Here is a 25,303-nt window from a genome sequence, read left to right as displayed (position 1 = left end):
ATCCACTGACCCATGAATTGCGCTTTCTTGGCCTATCTAGAGAAGTAAATGGTAAAACTCTAGAGGATTCAAGCTGTTTGGTTAATGCGTTTTCCCCAAGTTTGCCAGAGTGGTCCTGAACTCAAATAATTATTATTATTCAAAGTTATTCTTAAAAACAATGAAGTTTGTAATTTCTTTTAACAGCTTGAAAAAAATTCTAGAGCAGTAATTCTTTTCCTCTGACCTTTTCATATTTGTGATACACTCACAGACCCTCTTTTCTAATTTTCAATTATGATTATTGGTAACATTTAGGATTTTATCTGTTAGTTTCTTCAAGTCATGATTCCACTGTGAGTCACTTAGCTCCTTTGCATAGAAACCAATTATGATACAACAGTGGACAGTGATATGTCAGTGGAGGATATACTATACAACAAAAGTTGTAATACCATATAAATGACTTCAAAGAGAGGAATAAAAATACAGAAAATGCTTTTTATTTCAAAGAGGGGTTTTCATTTTCCCACAGAGCATCAGATTTAACCCAAACATCTCATTGATCCCCAAACAAGTATTGTTCAGATTAATAGGCTTTATTAATTAATTTTTATATATTAATAATTAATAATTCATGTCTACCTGTCGGGGAGGAGGGGGTGAATTATAAATGTTACAATTTTTCCATTCTATGGAAGAGAAACCAGACTGAAAAAGAGTCTGGGAGTCTGATCACCTGGTTTTTAGTTTCACCTTTGACACAAACAAGCAGTAGTTTCAGGCAAGTTGTTTAACCTTTGGAGACATTCTTCTCACATATAGGATAACAGAGTTGGAGCTCCCGCTCCACCATCGTCTCATCCCCTACTTATTATTCCATATGATTTTCTTGTCCCTCTTATATCTTGGTAGATTCTAGATCTGGAGAGATCCTGCCCACTTCTTCAGTAGACAGACCATGACTAGCTACATAATTTGCAAAATAAAAATGGCAGCCTCCTTGTTAAAAAATTATTAAGAATTTCAAGAGCAAGATGATGGGGCATTAAACTAAGCATGGGGGCCCCTCTGAGCATGGGGGCTCTTTGAGCAGATCGCACACCCGCGAGGCTGGCCCTGCAGAGACCAAAGGAATTTTTATTTTATATTCAGACACTCTCTTTTGCTCTTAACAGAATGAACATCAAAGAAATACTGGTGGAACACTGACATGCCTCATTAAAAGACAGAAATAATGAACATACAGTATTAGAAAGCCAATGTTTTAGATCGACCAAGATGACAGGATGGGAGGCTCCTGACTTTCCCTCCTGCCACGGATTTGCCAAAGGTATAGCTACACACAGGTCATTTCCCTCTGAGAGAAATCTAAAAACCAACTGAGTAATCCCTTCACATCAGCTTATTGAGAAAACACCGACATGAAAGTGGGTGGGAAAGGCTGAGACACACACCATACACCCCACCCCTGGCACAGAGCCTTATGATTGGGAGGGAACTCACAGCTTCCAGCCTCCCTATGAGTGAAGGGTTTGGACCACACATCGAGTGCTCCAGTTTTAAGGCTACTATGCGAGGCATGGGTCCCCAAGTCTCTTAGCTCAGGGAGCCAACGGGGCTTGGCATTCACGAGTCCCACAGGACCATACCAAACAAAGAAGCAGTTGTTAAACACGCCCCACAGCTCTTCCCGGGGCTCAGCGCACACCGACCAGGCAAAGATTACCATCTCCTCATTTCTCCCTGGAAGGATTTTGAGAGCACAATTTCCTAGCTGCTCCATGAGGGTCTGGCTTCTAATCAGTCTGTTTCTGGGTGCTGGCTGGGATCCTCCCAGGAGCCCTAAAAAGCTGGTAGGCACTTGTCCCACATTCTCCCTCTGGCTCATTTCAACAACAACGACAGCAACAAACAAGTTGCCAGCTTCTTCCTGGAAGGAAAGTGCCCACACATAAAGCGCTCCAAGTTTTGCAGCTGTCACCCTAGGAACAGGTTCTGAAGTCACTGACTCTAATAGCCACCAGGGCTCGGCATTTAGAAGTCCCCTAGGACCATATGAAACAAAGCAGTTTTTAAATGGGCACGCAAGCACTTTTTGCAGCTCTCCCTTCCCTGGCTCAGTACAGAAGGAAGAGGCAAAAACATTCAACTCCCAGTTTCTCCCTAGAATGCATTGGACTGGATATTTTCCTAGCTGCTGTTTGAGGTTCTGGCTTCTAGTTACACTGCATGGGGGAGCAGACTGGGATCCTCTCAGGAGCCTGAAAGAGCTGGTGGGAATGTCCCCTACCATCTTTCTTCAACTTGTCCAGCAGAAAACCAAGGCTCCAGCTTCTCCCTGGAAGGAGCATGTCCACTCATGTAGCACCCCAAATGCTATAGTTGCTACATGAGGGACTGGCTCCTGAATGATCTAGCTCTGGGGCTGACAGAGCTTAGCACTCACAAGTCCCCCAGAACCACACAATGCAAAGAGATGATTTTATACGGTTATACAAGCACCTCTACCAACTTTTCTCTAGCTCAGCACAGAGTAAGCAAAAATACCCGGTTCCCAGTTTCTTCCTGATAGGGACTAGACTGTACATCTAATAACCTGACTTTCCCAGCTTCTGCCTGAAGGTCAGGCTTCCAACTAACCTGAATAGGTGGGATGATGGGGCAGACAATAGTCCATGAAACTGAAAAGGCATGTGGGCATTTCCCATATCTTTGGGACTATAATGGATCACCCCAATCTACCGGGACCCATAAGAACAAAGGCAGCAGGATGGACAGTCACAGAGATTTGAGAAGCAACAATAACGTCAGGCTAGGCTGACCTCGCTAATCAACTACACAGTCTAGTCAAGACTAGGTGGGGTGGCTATTTCATCTAATGCACAGACAATTCAGAGAGCCAAGGAAAATGAAGAATCAGGGAAATGTATTCCAAACAAAAGAATAAGACCAATTTTTGGAGACCAACCTTAATGAAATAGATATAAGTGATTTACCTGACAGAGAGTTCAAGCTAATGGTCATAAAGATGCTCCAAAATCAGGAGAGCAATGCAGGAGCAAAGTGTGAATTTCAACAAAGAGATGGAAAATACGAAAAAGTGCCAAACAGTAGTCACAGAGCTAAAGAATACAATAACTTAAGACTTCAATAGAGGGGTTCGATGGCAGACTAGATCAAGTGGAAGAAAGGATCAGTGAGCTCAAAGTCAAGGCAGTGAAAATCGTCCAATCAGAGGAAGAGGAAAAATTAAGAAAGAATTAAGATAGCTTAAGGGACATATAGGACACCATCAAGCAGACCAGTACATGTATCATAGGTATCTGAGAAGGAGAAGAGAGGGAAAGGGACAGGAAGCTGATTCAAGGAAACAATGGCTTAAGACATCTCAAACCTGAGGAGAGAAACATATCGAGATCAAGGAAGCTCAAATATTACCAAAGAAGACGAATCCAAAAGAGACCCACGCCAAGATACACTATACTTGTATTGTCAAATGTTAAAGAAAATGAGAGAATCTTAAAATCAGCAACATAAAAGTGACTTGTTATGTACAAGGGATCCCCCATAAAACTATCATCAGGTTGTTCAGCAGAAACCTTATAGGCCAGAGGAGAGTGGGATGATATATTCAGAGTGCTAAACAACAACAAAAACAGCAAGAAGAAACAAGAAACAGCCAGCCAAGAATACTCAGCCCAGCAAAATATCCTTCAGAATTGGAGAGAGATTTTCCCAAACAGAAGCTGAAGGAGCTCATCATTACTAGATCGGCCTTACAAGAAATGTTAAGGGTAGTTCTTCAAGTTGAAATGAAGAGATGCCAACTACTAATATGAAAATACAAGAACGTGTAAAACTCGCTGTCGAAAGTAAATATGGAGCTGAATTTAGGATATGCTAGTATTGTATGAGGATGTGTAAATTGTTACAACAAAGGTATAAGCCCTAAAAGACAAAAGTCTTAAAATAACTATAGCTACAGTAATTTGTTAATGGACACATAGTATTAAAAGATTTAAATTGTGACATCAGTAACAAAAAGGGGGGGGGACATACAAATGTAGAGACTGCGTGTGTTTGTAAGTTGTTATCGGATTAAAATAGACCATTATACATACAAGATGTTATGTATAAGCCTTATGGTAACTACAAAACAAAAGCTTTAGTAGATATGCAAAGGATAAAGAGAAAGGAATCAAAGCATACTACAGAAAACCATCAAATCACAAAGGAAGAAAGCAAGAGTGGAACAAAAGTGGGACACATAAATGGCCAGAAACAATGAACAAAATGGAAATATTAAGCTCATATCTATCAATAATTACTGTAAATATGAATGGACTATAAATTCTCCAGTCAAAAGACATAGAGTTGCCAATGGATATAAAATAAGAGCCAACTAGGGGCACCTGGGTGGCTCAGTCGGTTGAACGTCCAGCTTCGGCTCAGGTCATGATCTCGCGGTTCGTGAGTTTGAGCCCTGCGTCGGGCTCTGTGCTGACAGCTCAGAGCCTGGAGGCTGCTTTGGATTCTGTGTTGCCCTCTCTATCCGTCCCACCCCTGCTTGTGCTCTGTCTCTCTCTGTCTTTCAAAAATGAATAAACATAAAAAAAGCGCGCCAACTACATACTACCTATAAAAGAATAACTTCAGCTTTAAGGACACATGTAGGCTGAAAAAGAAGAGATGAAAAAAGATTTTCCCATGCAAATATAAACAGAGCAGGGCAGCTATATTTATATCAGACTAAATAAACATTAAGCCTAAAACAACAGGAAAAATAAGTATATAATGATAAAGGGGTGAACTCATCCAAAAGATATAATCACGTAAATACTTATGCACCCATTAGGCACCTACAAATAAGAAACAGTTATTAACAGATCTGAAGGGAGAAATAGTACAATAATAGTAGGAGACTTCAGCATCCCACTTTCAACAATGGACAAATCATTGAGGCATAAAATCAGATGGATCTCACAGACATTTACAGAACATTGTAACCAACGGCAGCAGGCTACACCTTTCTCAAGCACACATGGAACATTTTCTAGGAGAGATCATACGTTAGGCCACAAAACAAGTCTTCGTAAATTTAAGAAGGTCAGAATCCTATCTAGCACCTTTTCCAACCATAAGGGCATGAAACTAGAAATCAGTTCCAAGAAGAGAATAAAAATTCACACATAGAGATTAAACAACATGCTCCTGAGCAACTGATGAATAAGAGAAGAAATCAAATGGGAAGTCAAAAAATAACTTGAGACATATGAAGATAGAAACACAACAGACCCAAACGTATGAGATGCAGCAGAAGCAGTTCTAAGAGGGAAATTTATAGTGATAAATGCCTACGTTAAGAAAAAAGAAAGATCTCAAATAAACCTAACACTACGTCTCAAAGACCTGGAAAGAGAAGAACAAACCAAGCCCAAAGTTAGTAGAAGGAAAGAAGACAGTGGACATAAATAAAATATAGACTAGAATGGCAATAGAAAAGATCAGTGAAACTAAGAGCTGATTTTTTGAAAAGATAAACAAAATTCACAAAACTTTGGCTAAACTAAGGCAAAAAGAAGTAAGGCTCAAATAAATATAGGATCATAAGTGAAAGAAGACACATTACAACTGATATTACAGATATACTAAAGATTACAAGAAACTACTATGAACAATTACCAAGAAATTGGACAACCCAGAAGAAATTAATCAATTTATGGGAACGGGGCGTCTGGGTGGTTCAATCTGTTAAACATCTGACTCCTGTTTTGAGTCAGGTCATGATCTCACGATTCATGAGTTCAAGTCCCATGTCAGGCTCTGTGCTGACAGCTCAGAGCCTGGAGCCTGCCTTGGATTCTGTGTCTCCCTTTCTGTCTCTGCCCCTCCCCGGCTTGCACTCTGTCTCTCTCTCAAAAATAAATAAACATTAAAAAATAAAAATATATATTAAAAAAAATTCCTGGGAACATCTAACCTACCAAGACTGAATCATGAAGAAATAGAAAATCTGAACAGAACAACGAGTGAGGAGATTGAAGCAGTAATCAAAAGCCATCCAACAAAGGGAAGCCCAGGACGAAACAGCTTCATGGACCAAATATTTGAGGAAGAATTAACACCAATCCTTCTCAAACTCTTACAAACAATTAAACAGGATGATACTCTCCCAAACTCATTTTATGAGCCCAGCATTGCCCTCATACCAAAGCCAGACAAAGACATGCAAAAGAGGAAAATTACAATCCAATATCCGTGATGAATACAGATGCAAACATCTTCAACAAAACATTATGAATTTGAGAATACGATATAAGGATCATACACCTTGATCAAGTGGGATTTTCTTGGGATGCAAGGATAGTTCAATGTATGCTTTCAATAAATGTGGTATGCTACATCAACAAAATGAAGAATCCATATTACAATATCACTTAAATAGATGCAGTAAAAGCATTTAACAAAATTCAACATCTTTTCATGATAAAAACTCTCAAGTATGTATGGAAGAAATGTACTTCAACATAAAAAGACCATCCAAATATGGCAAGCCAATAGCTAGCATTATATTCATTGGTGAAAAGCTGAAAGCTTTTCTTTTAAGATCAGGAGCAAGACAAGCATGCCCACACTTGCCTCTTTTATTTAAAATAATACTGATAAGGGCGCCTGGGTGGCTCAGTCGGTTAGGTGGCTGACTTCGGCTCAGGTCATGATCTCGTGGTTTGTGAGTTTGAGCCCCGTGTCGGGCTCTGGGCTGACAGCTCAGGGCCTGGAGCCTGCTTCAGATTCTGTGTGTCCCCCTCCCTCTACCCCTCCCCTGCTCATGCTCTGTGTCTCTCTGTCTCTCAATCGTAAGTAAATGTTAAAAAAAAATTTTTTTAATAGTACTAGTAGTCCTGGCCAGGGCAATTAGGCAAGAAAAAGAAATGAAAGGATGAGAAAGGAGGAAGTAAAATTGTCTCTATTTGCAGATGACATGATGTTATATATAGAAAACACTAAAGACAACACAAAAGCACTATTATTATGGTGTTATGTATTTTATATATTATAATTAGAGCTAGTAAATTCATCAAAGTTGCAGGATACAAAATCAATATGCAAAAATCAGTTGCATTTCTATATACTAACAACAAACTATTGGAAAGAGACATTAAGAAAAAAATCCCATTTACAATAGAATTGAAAGAATAAAATACTTAGGAATAAATTTAAGCAAGGTGGTTAAATTTAACCAAATAAATTTAACCACCTTGGTTAAATTTATTTAACCTCTCATGGCTTATAAGAATTTGTATTGCTAAAGTGTCCACACCACCCAAAGTGATCTATAGATTCAGTGCAGTCCCTATCAAAGTTCCAATGACATTTTCCACAAAAATAGGGGGAAAATCCTAAAATTCATCTAGAACCACAAAAGATTCCAAATGTCCAAAGCAATCATGGGGAAGAAGAGCAAGGCAGAAACATCGCACTAGTTGATTTCAAGCTACATTACAAATTTATAGTAATCAAAGCAGTAGGATATTGGCATAAAAACAGACATAGATCAATGAACAGAATAGAGAGCCCAGAAATAAACCCATGCATGTATGGTCAATTAATTTTTGACAAAGATGCCAGAAATACACAATGGGAGTAGGATAGTCTCTTTAATAAGTGTGTTGGTATCTACTTGCAAATGAATGAAATTGGACCATTAGCTTACACCATACAGAAAAACCAACTCAAAATGGGTTAAAGACCCAAATATAAGATCTGATATCATAAAACTCCTAGAGCATTGAAGATAAGGTCTTTGACATTGGCCTTGGCAATGATTTTTTGGATATGACACCAAAAAGCATAAAGTAAACAAGTGGGACGACATCCAACTCAAAGTCTTCTGGGCATAAAAGGAAACTATCAACAAAACGAAAACACAATATACTGAATTGGAGAAAATATTTGCAAACCACATATCTGATAAGGGATTAATACCCAAAATACACAAGGAATTCATACAACTCAATAGCAAAAAACCCAAATAACCCAAATAAAAAAATGGGCAAAGAATCTGAATATACATTTTTCAAAGAAGACATATAAATGGCCAATAGATGAAATGAAATGGCCAGTGAAAATATGCTCAACGTCACTAGTCATCAAGGAAATGCAAATTCAGAACCATAATGAGATATAAGCTCATACTTGGTTAGAATGGCTATTATCAAAATGACAAAAGACAACAAATCCTGGTGAAGATGCACACTTTGGGTGGGAATGTGAACTGGTACAGCCTCTATGGAAAACAGTATAGCACTTCCTCAAGAAATTAAAGACAAAACTACTGTATCATATTATTTAGCAATCTCATTTGTAGATATATGTACAAAGGAAACCAAATCATCTGCTTAAAAGATATGTATATTCCCATGTTCATTGCAGCATTATTCATGATAGTCAAGCTATGGAAACAGCTTAAGTGTATGTCAATAGATGAATGGATTAAAAAAATGTGGTATATATACAATGGAATATTATGAAGCCTTAAAAAAGAAGGAAATTTTGCCATTTGTGACAACATGGATGAACCCGGAGGTCATTATGCTAAGTGAAACAAGCTAGACAAAGACCGATACTGCATGGTATCACTATTCAGAATTAAAATAAAAAGTTGAAGTCATAGAAGCAAAGAGTAGAATGCTGATGCCAGGGGCTGGCAAGTGGAAGAAATGGGGGAGAACCTGGTAAAAAGGGTATAAACTTTCAATTATAGGATGAATAAGTTCTGTGGATTTAATATATAGCATGGAGGCTATAGTTGATAATATTGTATTTTATATTTGAAATTTGCTAAGATAGTAGATCTTAAGCATTCTGACCAAAACAAAACAGTAACGGTGAGAGGATGATGAGTTAATTAACTTGACAGTGGGAATCCTTTTACAACATTTACATATGTCAGATCATCAAGTTCTGCACTTAAACATATTACAATTTTATTTGTCAAATATATTGTAATAAAGGTGCGGGGGGGGGGGGAGAAAGCCATATTTTGTGGATGTTTGAAGCTCCCCTATGCATTCACAGGACTCAGCCCACCCATGGATGTAATAGGTAACTCTGATAGTATCTAAAGATGTTCCCAATGAATTCTACTCCATGACGGATGGGCCACTTGGCTGCCACGTCATGAGGAAATGACCTGAAACCACTTGAGGAGTAACAGAAGATCAGCTGTTTCAATGTCCCATTGAGCCTTCTGATGACTCTGCCTCCAGCCCTGCCTATGACCTCACTAGAGATCCCCACAATGTAGTCAGGAGTCAAACCACCCAGCCAAGCCCAGTCAACCCACAGAATCATGAGAAAGAATAAACGTGTTGCTTTAAGCATTCAGATTTGGGGTGGTTTGTTCCACAAAAAGATAGTCTTACCAGTGACTGCCTATCCCATGTGGCTGAAGTGGACCAGAGAGCTCCCCAGTCTCACGGTATCTATGTGATCATTAGATGCCAAGTTCCCATGGAAGGGAGCGCTGAAAGGGGAAGTTGTTGAGGAAGGGAGAGGGGGAGGTTGGGGCCCTGGAAGGAAGGGCACTGAAAGAAAGCCACAATTGCTCGCCAGTTTTAGCAGGAACAGCTGCATTTGGGCCAGTGGTTCCAATGCTGCTTTACAGGTTTTAGCTTTCCCTTAGGTGAACCTATGCTTTGAAAAAACAGTATACCATTGTAGTGTCAGCTAGAGTGAGGCCAAGGGTTCATTTCTCCCATGGTTATTTGGGTTGTGTTTTGTATCTAAAGACCCCTAACTCTGGACATCATTTTATCTCACAGAGGGTCAGAAAAATCATTGTCACGTAAGGAAGGCAGGGTATTTTAATGACTCATTATTTCATATGGTAAGATATTTTTCTCTTCATGTTAAGAAAAATGAACCATTTAAAAATGTTATTTGTTTCCTTTACTCTTAAATCATAGTTCTTTTTTTTTTTTTAAGGTAGGTGTGAAAGCTATCCAGGTCTATAAATGGCTTAAAAAAGTAATATCTCTTTTATTAGTGTGTACAGGTTTAAAAAAAAAAAAAGTGTTTATTTCTTAGAGAGAAGCACACGCTAGCGGGAAGGGGCAGAAAGAGAGGGAGATAGAGAATCCCAAGCAGGCTCTACTCTGTCAGCAAAGAGCCAGATGCAGGGCTCAAACCCACAAACTGCAAGATCATGACCTCAGCCGAAATCAAGAGTTGGACGCGTAAATGACTGAGCCACCCAGGAGCCCCTAGTGTTTTTAGGTTTCAACAGAACTATAATGAAGCATGCTAACTACATAAATATTACTTTATATAGCATTTTAAATCATTGTGACAGATAAGCCATTTGTTTGTTGGTTCTTGATATTTTCCCATATATCTGAATAAATAATAGCCATCACCTCACTGAATTGTAGCAAGGAGTTACATTATGAAAGTTTCATACATAAAATTTTATTCTCTAATAGAGAAAAGGGAAACAATCAAAATTATTAATATTTAAAATAGCTATAAAATACATTGCCCGCTCTAAATCGCTTGATATCTTTAAGAGTCTTTCCTATGTCCTTGAATATTCAATTCTAGTAAATATCACAGCCAAAGAGTTCCAAGCGAAGTGCAATACTTTGGTTCCATGTTTTAGGAATGATGCGGATAAACCTGGAAATAATTGGTGGGTTGAAAAAATTCTTCACATGTCCTTTGACATTATTATTTCCTTCGAAAATCTGAAAGGAAAATATGAGAAGATCTTTGATGATGATGTAACAGATATAAAAATCTTATAGGTGATTTTTTTAAAAACAAAGAACACAGACATCATGAAGAGATGATCTTCAGTCAATTATGAAATCATGTGCCTAACAGACCTCTTTAGGGATTCTACCTCACCAGTGATCCGAGCTGGGAAAATAAAGAAATCTGACGTCTGACGCGGTCCCATTATAGCTGTGTGACTTCTGGCAGGTTACTTATATTCCCTGATTCTCTATTTCCTCATTGGCAAAATGGGGATAATAAAAGTTTACCTCACAGAAGGCGTTATAAAGACTTTTTTTAAGTATGTACACATATGACAAGTGCCAGAGAGTAGGGGTCACCAACATTTAAAATAAAATGCAACGATATGTGTTTTTACTTATTCTTTTTGCCAAATGCCTTATATCCTCAATTGAACTGTGTTTTATGCCCCCCCTTTTTCTTTTCCAGTTTTGCATTCCCAGCAGGTTCCCCCCAGATTTACATACACTGGAAACTAAATCACTATTTGTTTATGACAGTGATGCTTATCAAGCTAGAAAGACATCCTGGTACAGTGACAGATAAAACAAACTGAACCAACCAAGCGACCAGACAAACAACCCAGGAGTTTAAAAAGAGAGAGCGGTTCAAACTCATTTGCTGAGATAAGTGCTGAGCCCAAGCTGAGCAGTCAGTAAATGTCACCCCCTTCTCCTGCGCTGCCCCTCCACCTGGCTCCAGCCTCACTTCCATTTCTGGAATTTTAGGCTCATGTCCTTAGTTTTGCCCCAGCAGCATCTTAACACCATATGACAGGGAATTAAGGAGAATAATGGCGTAGTTCATCTTGAAGGAAATTAGTTTCCTCATCAGCGAGGCTAACAATTGTCTCCTGCTTAATAATATGATACAGAAAGCTTTGGGGCATGGGCATTTGCTGGGCATCGGTCAAGAATAACAAGTATACCCAAGGTAATGCCAACATGATGTTATTTCATGGTGGAAAGTTTTCTAGACCCTGTTATGGACTGCATGTTTGCATCCCGCTCAGATTCCTACATCGACACCCTAACCCCCAATGGGATAGTATTAAGAGGCGGGGCCTTTGGGGGGTAATTAGGATTAGAGTAAATCGGGAGGGTGGGGCCGTCACGACGGGATTAATGTACTCATAAAAAGAGGGGGAGACGTGGGATCTCTCTCCACACAGAATTCTTAGAGAGGAGGTGCCTGTCTGTGCCTATTTGTCAAATCCCAAAAGCTATGTGCAAATAAATGTAGGGTACTTTTCTCATCACAGCAGCTTTCGAACTGCTTTGTCTTTGCCGGGACACCGGCCGGTACCTTGTCCGCCATGGAGGATTTCTGCCTGTACGATTTCCAATCCACTCCCTGGTCGCTGTAGTGGATGGTGTAGCTCTTCACGTACATTTCCGAGGACAGAGACTTGCAGCCCTGTGTTACAATCGCAGTTATTTTCTTGATTTTGAGTAGGTCAATTTGTAACCACTGCTTGTTGTTGTTTGCCTGTGAAAATGATGAGGACATATGAATGAGGCAATTAAAACCTTTGATTTTTTTTAGATCAAGATACTCAGAAATGTACAGAGCTCAAGAGGATTTCTTTTCTGTCTCATCCCTTAAGATCCTTTCTCTCAGAGGATTTCCCTATTCCTTCGTGTTTGTTGGCACCGACATATATAAACTTTTACTTGAGTCTCACAGACACTGTACAATAATGACTTACTTCTTTGTATCCCTTCCTTTTCGAGGGCCGGAATTTGTTTTGTTTCCACGTACTTACCACAATGCATGGCACATGGTTGGTGTTCGACAAATACTTGTTGAATGAACACATAAATGAATCCTACTTGAGAAAGAATATCATATTGCTAAGTTATCTGTAAATATTATTCTCTTAAATAAATTTGTGTAAATGCCATGAGGGTATCAGGGAAAGAATCTCTATTTAACTTACTTTAGAAAAGTCCCACTTTTCTTCCCATTGCTTATATCAACGAGGAGAAGTCCAATTTCTTCTCTTCTGATACTTCAAATAAATGTAATCTTTGAGAGCCTTGATAAAGCCATACCTGGGACTTTATGGCATGGTAGCTGTCCTGCCTTCTGGCCTAACAAAATGCCTAATCATATGTTCGCTGATACATACTTGGAGAAAGAGGATCAGAAGGACTGAGTACGAGAGTAATCTAAGAGAAATTTTCACCTTTGGGAGATTTCTCATGCCCCATAGTCTTCATTCAGTTCTATATGAAATAGTGAATATTGACATATTTCTTTATCATCACTTATGTGTACACATATGTATGTGTATATATTTATACACAGATATATGTATATACTCATATACTATATGTATTTTTAAAATAAATTAACTGAATTAAAATTATGTTAATTAATTTTTTGTCAAGTTTGTAACACTCTCTAGGGACTTTGGTGGTTTCTTTTTTAGAAAATTTTTTAATGTTTATGTTTTATTTTTGAGAGACAGAGAGAAAGAGAGAGAGGGAGGGAGAGAGAGAGAGAGAGAGAGCCAGAGCAGGGGAGGGGAAGAGAGAGTGAGACACAGAATCCAAAGCAGGCTCCAGGCTCTGAGCTGTCAGCCCAGAGCCAGACATGGGCTTGTGAACCTTGAGATCATGACCTGAGCCGAAGTTGGACACTTAACCAATTGAGCCACCCAGGCGCCCCAAGGGTATTTGGTGGTTTCTTAGTGTACCTTTAAACTGTATGGTATCCAATCGAAGTTGTACCGGTGATGTAGAATATAGATTGCTAGAGGGTTTTTGAAGGCATGAAAATTTTCGTAGGCATGACAGAGGTAGAGACACCTCAGTCTGTGCGTGTACTTGCATAGGTCTGGCTTAGATTTTCAGCCTCTCTAAAGAGACCCTTTAAAGACATATGATCCTAATAGAAGATTAAGTGAAGATTAAGTGAAGAAGATTAAGAATTCCAGATTTTAAAATGACAGCATTAAAAATTAAAATCAGCATTTCATCTTTGAAGCCCTTATTATATTACAAAGACTAAGTGCAAATCATATACAGAGCAAAGTATTTCAGAAAGTTGTAAAATACGGAGTAGGGTGACACAGTTATACCATGAACAGATCTAAAGAGTTATCTGGGAAAAATTGGATGACATCTCTATGTAACTTAATCTTTCATTTTTTATCATTTTATTTATATAATTATATTAGTATAATGTAATACATTATTACTTTTTTTATTTTAACTTCTTCAGGTCTGTTTCCCCCTCCATGAAATTGCATAATAAGGGGTTTGGGTGGCTTTGAATGGCAGAAGGACCACTAAACTGTTTATCGGGAGAATGGGTTTCCTGATTCTGCCACCAGACTAAGCGAAAATGATGCGATCTTCTCTGTGTTTAAACTTAACAGGAAAAGTCTGGACCATATGCTTTGTAACCCCCTCACTGTTTTCTATTCTGTGAGTCTGTGATGGACTAGAAATGAGTTCTGAGATACAGATGTCAGTTCCCAAGACTATCTGTATGGGGTCCAAGCTGTTCTACTTTCTCTACTCCCACCACAGCTCTCTTTCCATTTCTGACAGCCTAACTTAGGGTTAGGACCTGGAATTCTATGGAGTCCAGGGAACTAGAATGTAGGTGTCTTAAGGGAGGGACAAAGGAAGATAGAAAATAAGGAAGGGTTAAGTTGACTGATAGAATTTTTCTGGTTTCTGATGCCACCGTAATTTTTCAAGTCAGTTGAAAAGTGCAATAAAAATGAGTCAATATTAACAGTTACCCTAAAAACTAAGACACTGGAATTACTCAATGGGCTAATATTAGGAGCAATATTACTCTCTGGAAGATGCTTATTAAACTTAGGCCACTGATTTATAACCCCGGTTTTGTAGCATTTTACTGTGCCTCCAATTGTCCAAAGGAATGTCACAAAATTCTAAAAAATGGGAACATAAAACATTTAAATAGCACTATTAAGAAAATGAAAAATATTGCTAAATTGTGAAAAAAGAGAGAAGGTGTTGGAAATCAAAATCATTTATCACTAAGTTGTCTTAATTCAGAGGTGGCAAGCTACAGCCCAAGGGCCATATTTGGCCCCCTGCCTGTTTTTGTAAATAAAGTTTTATTGGAATACAGCCATGCTCATGTACTTATTGTTTATAGCTGCTTTCTTGCTATAGTGGCAGAGTTGAGTAGTTATGACTAGAAATGTATGGCTCACAAAGTCTAAAATATTTATTATCTGGCCCTTTGCAGAAAAGATTTGCCCAGCCTCGTCTAAATCAAGACTAGACCAAAAACCAAGGAGATGGTAACTTCTCTCTGAGCCAAAGTCAGAGCTACAGCTATCAAGTCAACAGACATCCTAGGTCTAAGGACCTAGGATCATAATCTGCAGAAACAGGAGATAATATTCTTGCTTCCCAAGATGCCCATGTTCCTTGTAGTGAGGGCCGTGGTTTTCTTCTAGAAGGCTGAGAGAACTCCACTCATAGGCGTTATTTTACCTTGGCTTGCCAGGCATTCACACGGCCCTGGGCATTGAGACGGGCACGGAAAGGTTCCCAGTAATCTCCCCACCAAGATTTTTTAAATGAGGAAGCTGTGATTTGCTTGTTTTCTATCTTTCCACTTTCCATACCCAGCGGTGTGGAGCATCCTGTCAAGAGAAAAGTAATGTGATTAATTATGCACCACCAGTATTCCCTGTGTGGTGGTTTGCACTACAGAGGAGACAGTATTAATACTCGGTAACAACAAAACAATCATCGCCGACAGTGAACATTATTGCCCGTGTGCCAAATCCTATTTTTAGGCTCTCCGTGTATTATCTGATGCTGCTAACCACCTCCATTTTACAAATGAGAAGACAAAAGCAGAGCAAGAAAGAGTAACTTGCTGAAGTAAGACTACCAGAAGAATCGGAAACTAAACTGGGGCGCAGGAAGTCTGACACCAAACACCACGTTCTAAATATTTAAACTCATTTTCCTCCTTCAGAGAATCATGGAAACTGTCTTTTCTTTGAGGTAGAAAATACTCCTAAACTATCTCTGTATATAAGAATATACTCTATTTCTCTTTCTAAGGAAAAGCTACAAAGAAGAAGATCCCTGGGGAGTCACATTCAATATTTTATTTTTAACCCTTTGAGGGTGGTTCATGTTATGAATTTTGCCAAGATGTGAACTTGAACGTCAGGCTTCAAGGCTGGGCTGCGAATGTAAGAAACGTAACTAGTGAGTGAGCCCAGCTGACCACGCATCATCATCACCTCTGTGACACTTTGTTCTTGTTAGTAAATCATGCTGACATTTTCTTGAAGTGATATCTTTCTCCATGGAAAAAAAAGAGTTTTAAAAAAGAAAATCTACTCTAATAATTATATCAAGAAAGTGTAGAGATTTTTATTATTATTATTTTTTTTTAATGTTTGTTTTTGAGCGAGAGAGAGAGAGAGAGACAGAGTGTGAGCAGGGGGAGGGACAGAGAGAGAAGGAGACACAGAACCCGAAGCAGGTTCCAGGCTCCAAGCTGTCAGCACAGAGCCCGACGCGGGGCTCGAACTCACAAACTGAGCCGAAGTTGGATGCTTAACCGACTGAGTCACCCAGGCGCCCCAAGAAAGTGAAGAGATTTTTAAAAAGTAATGCTTCTTGAATAGAATATAAATGTTTTAAATAGATTAACAGAGTTGAATGTCACATTTTAGAGTGGCTTGTCTCTATGACCTGAACAAACTACCATTTACGTCATGTGCCAGAGGGAAAGAAAGGCCAGTGATTTACGGAGCTGTCTCAAGGACTGCTCCTGCTATACAGAATTAGCATTTTATATGGGAGGTGTTACATACCACTGCTAACTGCGCTTTGACAAAATGCCCACGTCCATGCCCCTCGTGGTATCGGCAGTATAATGGATACCGTTATCTGCCTCGATAAGAAGCGGATTCCGAGTTTCAGCTGCTTTGTCCACTGTGAGCCTTGCGAGACCGAGAAGGTACTGTAGCTCCCCAACAGGTGGAGAAATGCACGTTTCAGGTGCGCTATGTATTGATCTCCCTCCCGCTCAGAGCCCTGGGGCAGCTGAGATGCAACGGAAGATTAGCCAGGGCCTTCTCTTACCCCAGATTGCTAGACAGATATTTTCTAGATGCGCTTTGAAGTGAAAGAATGTGGAGAGCTCTACTTTAAGAGTCAGCAAAGGAGCATAGTTGATCAGATTCTTAAACATCTTTGTTCCACATGGTAGAATTTTATTATGGCCATTTGTGGGTACCTGGATTGATTTATACCACAGGTCACATTACATCCCTTGAAAAACAGCAGCTTACAGAGAAAGAGCTTGAGCGCCTACATTGGGTGCCAAAGAGAACGAAGAGTTCAATCAGAGTTTCAGGAGGTTGACAAGAAGTTTAGATTCGTTGAAAACATTCATCGAACATCTAATATATGCCAGTAATGTTGCTATGTTCTTCTACTGCATTAAAATCTGGGTGACCTGGAGAACGATGGAAGAGTCAGGCCTAGTCTGAACCTTAGTTCTTATTGAAATGGGCTGATGCAGTTATTCTAAGCTAGGGCCCTTCCTCGAAGGGTCAGGGCGGTGCCCATGCCATCCTGGCACTGTTCAGAGATGGTGCCTGCCCTTTGGCTGGTAGAACCAGTTTTGGCCCAGATCACAATGAGAGTTCACCTGAGCAGAACCGGTTTCGCCAAGGTTTTTCTAGGCACCCAAGTGACTGAAGAGAACTAAAAGTTCTAGCCATTCTTCCATATCTACTTGATTCTCTGCCTGGTGGTTGGACAACAATGCATCTTAGTTCCTTACCGTTAACCTCACAGCCTTGTAGCTCCAAGCGAAGGGCAGCTCTATTGTAGGATCTGGTTGGAGAGATCCTAATATATCTAGCCACGATGGGTGGGTCAAACTGATTGTCTTTTATTGTAGAGGCATCTGAATTGCCATCAAAATACTAGAGGAAAAAAAGAGGAAGGCTTAGTTATGTAACAATTCTCTATAAAGTGATTTTGTAATAAAATTCTGATTAATTTAATATTGTCATTTTCAGTTTTCATGTGACCTGAATTAAGTCTCTTGGTTTTAAAAAAAATAATTGGAGGGGCGCCTGGGTGGCTTGGTCGGTTAAGCGTCCGACTTCGGCTCAGGTCATGATCTCACACTCCGTGACTTCGAGCCCTGCGTCAGGCTCTGTGCTGACAGCTCAGAGTCTGGAGCCTGCTTCAGATTCTGTGTCTCCCTCTCTGTCTGCCCCTCCCCTGCTCATGCTCTGTCTCTCTGTGTCTCAAAAATAAATAAAAACATGAAAAAAAATTTTTTAAATAAAAAAAATAATTGGAGATCACTTCAGGAAGATGAGGTAGACATATTTTGCCTCGTTCCTTCTGCTGAGTACTACTAAAACATAAGGAGCCTCGGAGAGGGGGAGAAAAGAAGGCAGACTGGCTAGGGTCCTTGGGACCCAAGGAGCAACATGGCGGTGGGCTCCCTGGGTTTTATTGTTGCCTCATATGCCCCAGACTGGGAAGCAAAGAAGCCAGCAACCAAGAAACACCAATGGGTACGGCCAAAAAAAAAAAAAAAAAAAAAAAAGTCCCAATGAAAACCTGCTTTCTCTAGCCACAGGCCCAGGAAAGAGCAGCTCAGCAAGACGGAAAATTCTCAGATGATAACAGATCTATGTCCAGCTCAGCATTATAGAAAACATCATGGCCCTTCCTCTACTCACAGCATCAAAGGCCAAGTGGGGAGCCTAGACTTCCATGCTCATGAGATTGTAATGAGGCACCCCAGCACCCTCACTGGGATTGTGTCAGAGAAGGGCAAATAGGAATCCAGGACTTTGATCCCCGCCAGCTCCTAACACGACTCCCACCACTGTCGTATCAGTGGACACTATCCCGTCCCCACCCAACAGCAAAAAGGAGCTCCCCTTTAGTGGAGAACCTGGACTTGGAAAGAGGCTGGAAAGAGCCAGCAAGGAAAGAGCCAGCTAACACAGAAGATAAGAGCCGCAAGACTGAAAACAGAAAAACAGTAGATAAACACAAGGAAACAGAATCAATTCTTTGAAAAGATTAAAAAAAAAAAAAAAAGGCAAACATCTAGCAAGACTGACAAAGCAAAAACAGAAGAGGTGAATATTACCAACATGAAATTCAACAGGCAATATCACTATAGATCTGCAGACATCAAAAGGATAATAAGAGTATACTACAAACAACTCTACACACAAATTTAACAGCCTAGAGGAAATGGATCAGTTTCTTGAAAAACACTATCTAACTCACCCAATATGAAATAGGTAATTTGAACAGCCTGTAACTACTAAAGAAATTGGATTTGTAATTTACAAGTTCCTGGAAAAAAAAATCTCTAGGCCCATATAGTTTCACTGCTGAATACTAAAAATATTTAAAGAATTAACACCAATGCTAGAAAATCTCTCCCAGAAAACAGAACATGCTTCCCAAATTATTTTATGAAGCCAGTATTACTCTGATACCAAAACGAGAAAAAAAGTACAAAAAAAATACCGCACACCAACGTTCCTCATAAGTATAAGGGCAAAAGTCTTTCAGCTACGAAGTGTAACTGTAACCTGTGTTCTCTTTCCAAAACTGATCAGTAGGGACGATAATTTGAGATTTTCATGATCTGTTCTAAGGTATAGTGCAAATAATTTATTACCAGGGATAGCTAATAATAATATACAAACTAGTAAAATGGTAAGTGATTTACAGGAAAAATGAAACAGGTTCAAAGTTACCAGCATAATGGCAGACTGACGCCTTACATTCTGATAACTTTCTTTGGCAAGGGGGTTAGGGAGGAAGAGAAGAGTTAGGGCTGGTACATACGGATTATTGGGGATAATCCCGCTGAGCCTCTGAAAGACCCAGCAGGGGACTGTCACTCCGCAGGCAGGGTAGCAAAAAAAAAAAAAAATTTCCGAAAAGCACACTGCCTCAGAGCTGCTATTTCCTTCAAGTACACTGAAACAAAGAACAAAATAAAATGTAAAAGTTAGTATTATCAAAACTTGGAGGCCAAGCTCCAAGCTTAAGGAGCATGAGCTCCTTAAGGCACAAAACCAGATTAAATGCCCTACACCATCTCCCAATCTGAGAAGCATGAGCATTTAGTTTGATCGAAAAGTGATTTTTTTGTGTGTGTGGAGTTTTGAAGTTCCATAAATCAGGCTTATCCCTTTAATTTGTATAACAGACCCATGATTTTGCCACTTTCTTTCATAAAGCCCTAAGAAAGCCATTTGTATTTCTACCACCCAGAAAGGTATTTTTTAAAAAGACATAGTCATAGGCATAGTAGCCTAGTAATCCTAGGGTGAGTCTTGAGACTTAGAAAGAAACTGTCCACAGACCATCACGTTCCTTGTGCTGTTCCCTTTGAAGATCTGCCAGTTTGTCTGGTCAGAGCTGTAGGCCACATAGAACTCCATGGTGTAGTAGGACTTCAGATAGTGTTTGGCACCTTGGGTTTGGATCCCTGTGAGGATGACTTCCCTCTGCATGTCAACCTGCAACAGAGCAAAGCCATTAAGCAGATCTGTCCTTGTCGACAACTCACATATCACCTTCCTTAATTCATTGTGTAACCAGCTTTCTTTGGAACTAAAAAGCCAGCACCCAAGTCAGCAAACTAATAAACTGGCTAGATACAATCCATATTTGAGCACAGAGTACCTGGACTTGAATCCAAGTTTGACCACTTACTAGCTGTGTGTGATTTTTGGAAGTTAATCAGTCCCTCTATTTCTTTGTTTTTTTCATCTGTAAAAAGGATATCTAGGATAATGCTAGAACTGACTTTATAGGGTTCATTTTGAATATGTAAAGCACTTAGAATAGTGCCTAAAACACTGCAAGAACAAGAAAGAGAAATATGAAATCACTGTCATTTTATTATTATAGCACAGTAAATACTATCAGGTTAATAAGATATACCTGGATCCAAGGTTTAAGGTCAACTTCTGAAGGCTTTTCTGTGATCCAAGCATTATATGATCCACCATTGTTTAATCTTGCTAGTTTGGGCTCCCAATAACCTAAATTCAAAAGAGAAAAAAATTTATTCTGAACTTAAAAAAAACCCAAAACATACAACTAGAAATTTCCCAAGTAAGTTTAGTCCCCGTGGAAAACCAGATCTCTGCAGGAGCCTCTATTAAAGTTAGGCAACCAGGCAGTTGTCACAGGCCTCAGTTACTAAGTCAGTTCATGATTATGAAATCTCGGCTTCAGGTCTGTGCTTGGTTGGTGTCAACCACCACCCACCCCCTTTCTTGCATGCAGGTTGTGTTTATCTTTTCTCAGCTATGTTGGTGTGGTTGCTGCTGAGTGTGCCTTGCCTAAGCGGAGGACATGGGAGGGATTATGGGAAGCTCGTGATCCCTTGCCACTGACCTCTTCATCTTGGGAAGGGCTTTGAGGCAGAGTGAGGCAATTTAGAAGGAGATCCTGACACAAAGTGGGTGATCAGCAAAGTTTCTGAATAGATGAATGGTTAGCACAGCAAAGGGCCCTATTAGAGGGCAGTATGGCATGTGGCCAATAGACCTTGGGAATCTGGCTGGAATATCTCATTTGTGATCAAATGTGGAATGGGGATGAATGTGGGGAGTTTTGGAAATGGGCACATGGTCACGAGAGTATGGGAAAGGAAGGAAGGAAGGAAGGAAGGAAGGAAGGAAGGAAGGAGAAAACAGGAAAAGAAAGAAAAGAAAGAAGGAAAGAAAGAAAGAAAGAAAGAAAGAAAAAGAAAAAAAATGAAGGAAGAAAAAGAAAGAGAAAAAGAAAGAGAAAGAAAGGAAAAGAAAAGAAAGAAAGAAAGAAAAAGAAAAAGAAAAATGAAGGAAGAAAAAGAAAGAGAAAAAGAGAAAGAAAGGAAAAGAAAAGAAAGAAAGAAAGAAAGGGGGTGCTTGGGTGGCTCGGTTGTATCTGACTCTTGATTTCTGTTCAGGTCATGATCTCACAGTTTGTGGGTATCAAGCCCTGCATCAGGCTCTGTGCTAGGTATGGAACCGGCTTCAGATTCTCTCTCTCTCTCAGAGAGAGAGATCCACTCCTCGCTCAATCCCTGCTGAGAGGCTGTACTGCCTGTGTAGAGATTCTGAGGACCCCTAGCTCTTGGTCTCCCGGGGGAGAGACTCCTTAGGAACATTATACACCAGGGAGGGAGGCGGTGATAAAGGAGTGCCAACAGGTTTTTTGCTCCTTCCTCTACCAGATGAGCACCTTAAGATAGAGGTGCTTTCCTGTGGTAGAGAAAAGCCTGGAGACAAGCAATGATCCATAGATTCAACAGGCAGGGTTGTCACGGATGGTTTTTCAGGCTGTATACTGCACAGTTATAGGAGGCCTTTCGTAGGCTATGATGCTACTACTTACCCCAATGCCCAGAAGCCCTGATCTGTGAATCAGCTATGATACCAGTGCTTAGTCCCATTGGCATCTTACATTCTACAAAAAAACAGAACGATGAATAATTTTTGCTTAGAAAATACATATTAACAAAGTAAAATTTCGTGGCTAGAGATTATACCTCTGGTGGGTCAGTGATTCAATAGTTTCACCTACCTTGTATGGCACTGACCTAAATATGTTGGATCATAAGAGGTAAATGTACTCGCAAGACTGGTGCTCTAACAAATAGTGATACCCTAGAGGAAAACCACTGACGTCCTGAAATGCAGTTAGTCTTAAACTGATTTCCATCTGCTTGTATCTTAAAATAAAGCCATTTTACAACATTGCGTACTACCCTTATAAGTCTATGTTCCCAAAAGTTGGACCAAAAATTACAGAGCTATTTACATTCTGATCACAAAAGAAAATACCAGCCACTGAGATACCTGGATGTGGACACAGTGCTTGGTACTTGACAGGTACCTAATAAATGCTGGCTGGCTGGCTGGCTGCATGGATGGACGTATGGGAACTGTTTCTCAAATACTGAAATGCCAAGTTCAGAGACTATCCTAGTCATTGTTTAATTCCTGGTATCTTTTCCCTCCTCTGCTCTAGGAGTCTGGAAAAATTCTTCCACTCACTTTCCCATGAATCACATGTCATGAAGGAAGACTCTTTATACTGGTTCCCCAATTGAAAGGCATGCCTTTGGGCTGAAGCATGTGGTTTAAGGTTCCTAGACGACTGATGTTTGCAGTATAATCAGACCACGGGTCAGAATACAAGCAGCTACTGCTACAGATTGTACCTCTGTCATGCAGAAGTCCCAGAGTTGAGTATTTCAAACTTAAAAGTTAATAATATTCTAGCAGGGGCTGCCCTGCTAGAAACATCCCATGGAGCTCGGGGTGTACCTCTGTCTATGATGAGAAAAGGTGTTTGCATCCCAGCTCTCTGGTTTTCTCCAACCTCTGTGTCAAGGAGCCACCAACCGGATTTTGATGCCTTCATTTCAAGAGTTTTAAATGAACCTAAAATAGAAAGTGAAGCATGACATTACATACCCAAAGATTGAAAGTTAATATTAGTCGACAGCTGTCAAAGAATCCTAAAATCCCTGCATCACAAGGAGTTTTAGAAAAGAACTTATGAATTATCCATTTCTCTTTAGGCAGGGCTAGAGTTGTAACAAACAGATAAAAACGAAACAAAACAGGGGCGCCTGGGTGGCTCAGTCAGTTAAGTGTCCAATTCGGCTCAGGTCATGATCTCATTGTTCATGAGTTCAAGCCCCACATCAGGCTCTGTGCTGACGGCTCAGAGCCTGGAGCCTGCTTCGGATTCTGTCTCCCTCTCTCTCTGCCCTTCCCCTGCTCATGCTCTGCCTCTCTCTGTCTCTCAAAAATAAACATTGAAAAAAAATTTTTTTTAATGAAACAACACACACACACATTACTAAAAGTTAATTGGCCCAGACTTTAAAAAATCTCCAGCATGCCTTACTAGAAAGTAACTTTTACTGATCTACATTTAATGTCACAAGCTAACCCATATACAACACAGCTTCACAGTCTTAAGTATTAAAGCGGCCTTGAATGACTCATTATTGGGCCTCAGGAATATTGTATGTGTTTCCTTCCTCCCCCTTCATTTCACTGTTGTTTCTTTTTTTACATAAGAAAAATAAGAATAAAACATCTATCTCCCATGTTTTCAAATTTTCTATTAGGTTTACAGAGTTGGATAGAGATACACATAAACTGACTCAGAAAATCACTGAAGGACGTTTCTGAAACCTCTGATTACCCACTCTGTTATTTCAATGCTACTCATTGCCAGTTTACACTTAAATTCTGTTGACTGTAATTCGTGACTATGTCCCAGATGGTGAATAAAAATTAATAGCTGATGGTCCTCCTCTAACACACGAAAAAAGATTCCATCCTTCCACTCTCCAACGGAGATATTTAGATTTGAAGATTTGGATGGGCCAGCCAATTCCAGCTTCTCAGGCTCAAGGGAAGGATGATGGATCTGCTAATTTACATTTGGTAAAAAGCCAGAAGTTTGACCTAATCCCCTCTGTCCCTGATTTTAATAAAGTGGGTCTTCATAGCTCCATTAGTGAGCCACTGGCTTGAACAAACCAACCAAGAACACTCTTTCCCCCCACCTTTAACCAAACCAGTCCTGTTTGGACTTCTGTGCCTAACTGAGGCTGACCCACATAGGAAGTTCCCAACCAAAGTTCTGGCAAAGGACTGACTGCCCTGCCTAGCTTCTCAGAGCATTTGTGGAAGCAAGGCTGCTTGTTAAAAATGCAGAGTCCTGGGCCCTTGTCTGACATCAAAGTCTCCAGAAGCAAAATCTCTGCCTTAGCATTTATGTTTTAACCGGCTTCCTAGAATTTCACTATGCCTATTGCAGTTTGAGAATCAGGGTCCCTGGCACTCACACCCCCACTCACACCCCTGCAATGCACAGATATGCCTATAAAACAACTCTCTGGCACATAAAAATCCTTTGTGATGGTTGGTTTGTTTAAGCCTTTTCATTACTTTGTACATGAAAGCTCTAAATACCCCTCTTATTTTTTAGCTTTTATAATCCTTAAAAACACTCCCCCCCTCCCCCCCCCCCCCACCCCGGCACTGCCCCAACAGCCTCATGAGTCAGTTTAAGATTAAGATTCCTGTAGTCACTTGCCCAAAGGTATCAGGGTCAGAGTGTGCGGAACAGAATTCACGGAGGCAAGAATCCCAAAACCCTAGTAAGTTTTTAATCTCCTTCCCGACAGAAAGCTGCTAAAGCAGCCTGAGCCCTGTGGGATTCATTTTGTAATCTGTTTAAGACCTGGCCTACGTGACACAGTGCGGTTTGGAAAAAACTGCGTCAGACGTAACATCTCCGGAGAACCGAGTTGAGCCTGCACGCAGGAGCTGCACGCAGTGCCTACACTGGCTGACTTTGTCATACTCTGTCTGCAGTTTGGGGAAATGGCTGTGCCCAGGATCTGTGCCAGAACCCACTCCTGACCCTTAGGAAGCAAATGCACAGGACGGAATGAGGGACAGTTACATTGCCGAGATCGC

At 40.1% G+C, this 25,303-nt stretch overlaps 1 protein-coding gene across 1 annotated transcript in view; it reads right to left on the bottom strand.

The window, feature by feature from the left end:
* Window positions 1-10,302: 10,302 nt before the first annotated feature.
* F5 (coagulation factor V) overlaps window positions 10,303-25,303 on the bottom strand; it is a 75,703-nt gene continuing 60,702 nt past the window's right edge. The window contains exons 19-26 of the mRNA XM_053909320.1: window positions 23,126-23,242; window positions 22,191-22,262; window positions 20,748-20,848; window positions 20,165-20,320; window positions 17,590-17,734; window positions 15,267-15,418; window positions 12,085-12,267; window positions 10,303-10,727 (exon numbers count right to left, since the gene is read on the bottom strand). Of these exons, the coding sequence (XP_053765295.1) occupies window positions 10,581-10,727; window positions 12,085-12,267; window positions 15,267-15,418; window positions 17,590-17,734; window positions 20,165-20,320; window positions 20,748-20,848; window positions 22,191-22,262; window positions 23,126-23,242 (1,073 nt within the window). The 3' untranslated portion in view covers window positions 10,303-10,580. The remainder of the gene's footprint in view (window positions 10,728-12,084; window positions 12,268-15,266; window positions 15,419-17,589; window positions 17,735-20,164; window positions 20,321-20,747; window positions 20,849-22,190; window positions 22,263-23,125; window positions 23,243-25,303) is intronic.

Source organism: Panthera pardus, unplaced genomic scaffold, assembly GCF_024362965.1.
Source record: "Panthera pardus isolate Hobbes unplaced genomic scaffold, ASM2436296v1 HiC_scaffold_21, whole genome shotgun sequence".
NCBI lineage: Eukaryota > Metazoa > Chordata > Mammalia > Carnivora > Felidae > Panthera > Panthera pardus.
Note: the sequence above shows the minus strand (reverse complement) of the source record. Positions and strands in the feature narration are given on the sequence as shown.